The sequence below is a fragment of the Amaranthus tricolor genome, chromosome 4 (assembly GCF_026212465.1).
Source record: "Amaranthus tricolor cultivar Red isolate AtriRed21 chromosome 4, ASM2621246v1, whole genome shotgun sequence".
Taxonomy (NCBI): Eukaryota; Viridiplantae; Streptophyta; class Magnoliopsida; order Caryophyllales; family Amaranthaceae; genus Amaranthus; species Amaranthus tricolor.
The window spans coordinates 22,349,458-22,351,451 of NC_080050.1; the positions used below are offsets into that span (position 1 = coordinate 22,349,458).

General features: G+C 35.4%; 1 protein-coding gene across 1 annotated transcript; it reads left to right on the forward strand.

Moving 5' to 3' along the window:
* On the forward strand, positions 1-1,592 carry LOC130811519 (glycine-rich protein 2-like). Its single transcript, XM_057677844.1, has one exon. The coding sequence runs from the start codon at positions 568-570 to the stop codon at positions 1,078-1,080; it is 513 nt and encodes a 170-aa protein (XP_057533827.1). The 5' UTR covers positions 1-567; the 3' UTR covers positions 1,081-1,592.
* The last annotated feature ends 402 nt before the right edge of the window (positions 1,593-1,994 follow it).

The following is a 1,994-nucleotide window of genomic DNA, read 5'->3' on the forward strand; positions in this document are numbered from 1 at the left end:
TGCTTAGCCATGATTTGGACTTGACGCTTTGATTGAAAATAATTTCTTTCAGAGCTTAGTTGTAAAAATAATTTCTAGTAATGTGAGCTCAATGCCTAGGCTGGTCTGCCAAGCCGAGCCCAACCCAGTTTAGTGGGCCTTTGGCACAACAAAAAGTGAACTAATATTGCCAAGTAAGAACAGGATGATAGTAGTAGGAGCAAACTGAAGGCGTGAATGGTGAAGACTGAAGACTTAGAGGGACCCAATGGTAGAAGACGTCAATCTCCAGCATCAGACATAAGTTGAATCATATTACTGTCATTATCATTTCATTACCATCCATTCACTGACACCTAATCCTAAACTCAAGATTGGAAAATCCACCACCACATCTCATTTCCTACGCATTAACTTTTTATGCACTCTTAAGAACGAATAATACTCCTCAGAAACAGTCCATTTCACAGCAAAAAAAGAATTAATACCATTACCATTATCACCTATTATCCAAAAGTGGAGTACTAATAATCAGTAATGCTAAATCTGACTTAATCATTAACCTTTCTGATTATTCCCACCGCAAAAATGGCAGAAAGGGAGAGTGGAATCGGCAATGAAGGAGAAGGAGATAAACTAAAAGGAACAGTCAAATGGTTTAATGGTTGGAAAGGGTTTGGCTTTATTACTCCTGATTTAGAAACTGAAAATGAAAATGAAAAGGAAGATGTTTGTGATGATGTGTTTGTTCATCAAACATGTATAATATTTGATGGATTCAGGACACTTTATGATGGTCAAAGAGTGGAATTTAAGGTGGAGTTTGCTGAGGATGGAAGAAGTAGAGCCATTGATGTGGTTCCTTTAGGGAGACGACGTCGTACTGGAGTTGTTGAGTGTTACAATTGTGGCAGGTTTGGTCATTTTGCTAGAGATTGCTATGCTCATCCATCTGCACCTGCTGGTGGTGATGATGTAAGACCTCGTGGAAGAGGGCGTGGTCGTGGAAGAAGAGGCGGCGGTGGCCGAGGAGGTGGTGGAAGATTGGATTGCTTTAATTGTGGGGAAGAAGGTCATTTTGCCAGGGACTGTACCAATTGATTTGGAAATGTTCAATTTTGGTTCTTGGGTATTCTGTCGTATATATATATATATATATATATATATATTTCTAATTATATTGGACCGAACACAGGTTAACTGAACTTGATTGGAATGGGTTTTACACCTTTGATTCAATTGTTGAACCTATAGTTTTTCGTTTTGGTTTTTTATTTTTTATTTTTTATTTTTTCTTATTTTTCCTTGTTAATGAATGTAATATTACTTCAATTGTTCATGATTGGTGATTGCTGATTTTTGGTTGTATTCTTGGTTTATATGTTGCCATCAACTCTTGATTGTGGCTTGTGATTTTTACTGTGTCATGTCATGTACTGCCTCGCTGTTGTTGATGAGGTTACTTGATCATTGCTTTCCGTCTGAATTTAGAAAAATAGGTTTGGGCAACCCAAACTACAAAAATTAGGATTGTATGAGTTACTGCTTAAGTTTATAAAGTGACATCTTCTTCACCTATTCTCTGATACAGGATATCTCACATATGGATAATAATGGTAATTTTAAGGGTTCAAGCTGTGTAGTTAAAGAGTTTTCATTGCAACAGCTTGAAATAGAGCACTCAGCACTTCCAAGACTTTTATTTATTGTGAGGTTGATAAATGCAGCAGGCTGCATGATAGCTTCTTAATCATGCTGGAATGCCTTCTAGAGCTGTTTCTTTAAAATTACAAAAATCTTTCCATTATTCTCTGGAGGTTGATTTCGTAAAGTTAAATTTATTATTGGGCTTGTATACTACAAGATTCGTATTAGAGGAAAGTTGACTATAAATAAACTCAATGACATCTCAATTTTCATTATAAAACCAATTGGTAGAAGTAGCCCATCAAATATATATATATATATATATATATATATATATATATATATATATAAAAATATATGTACATGTA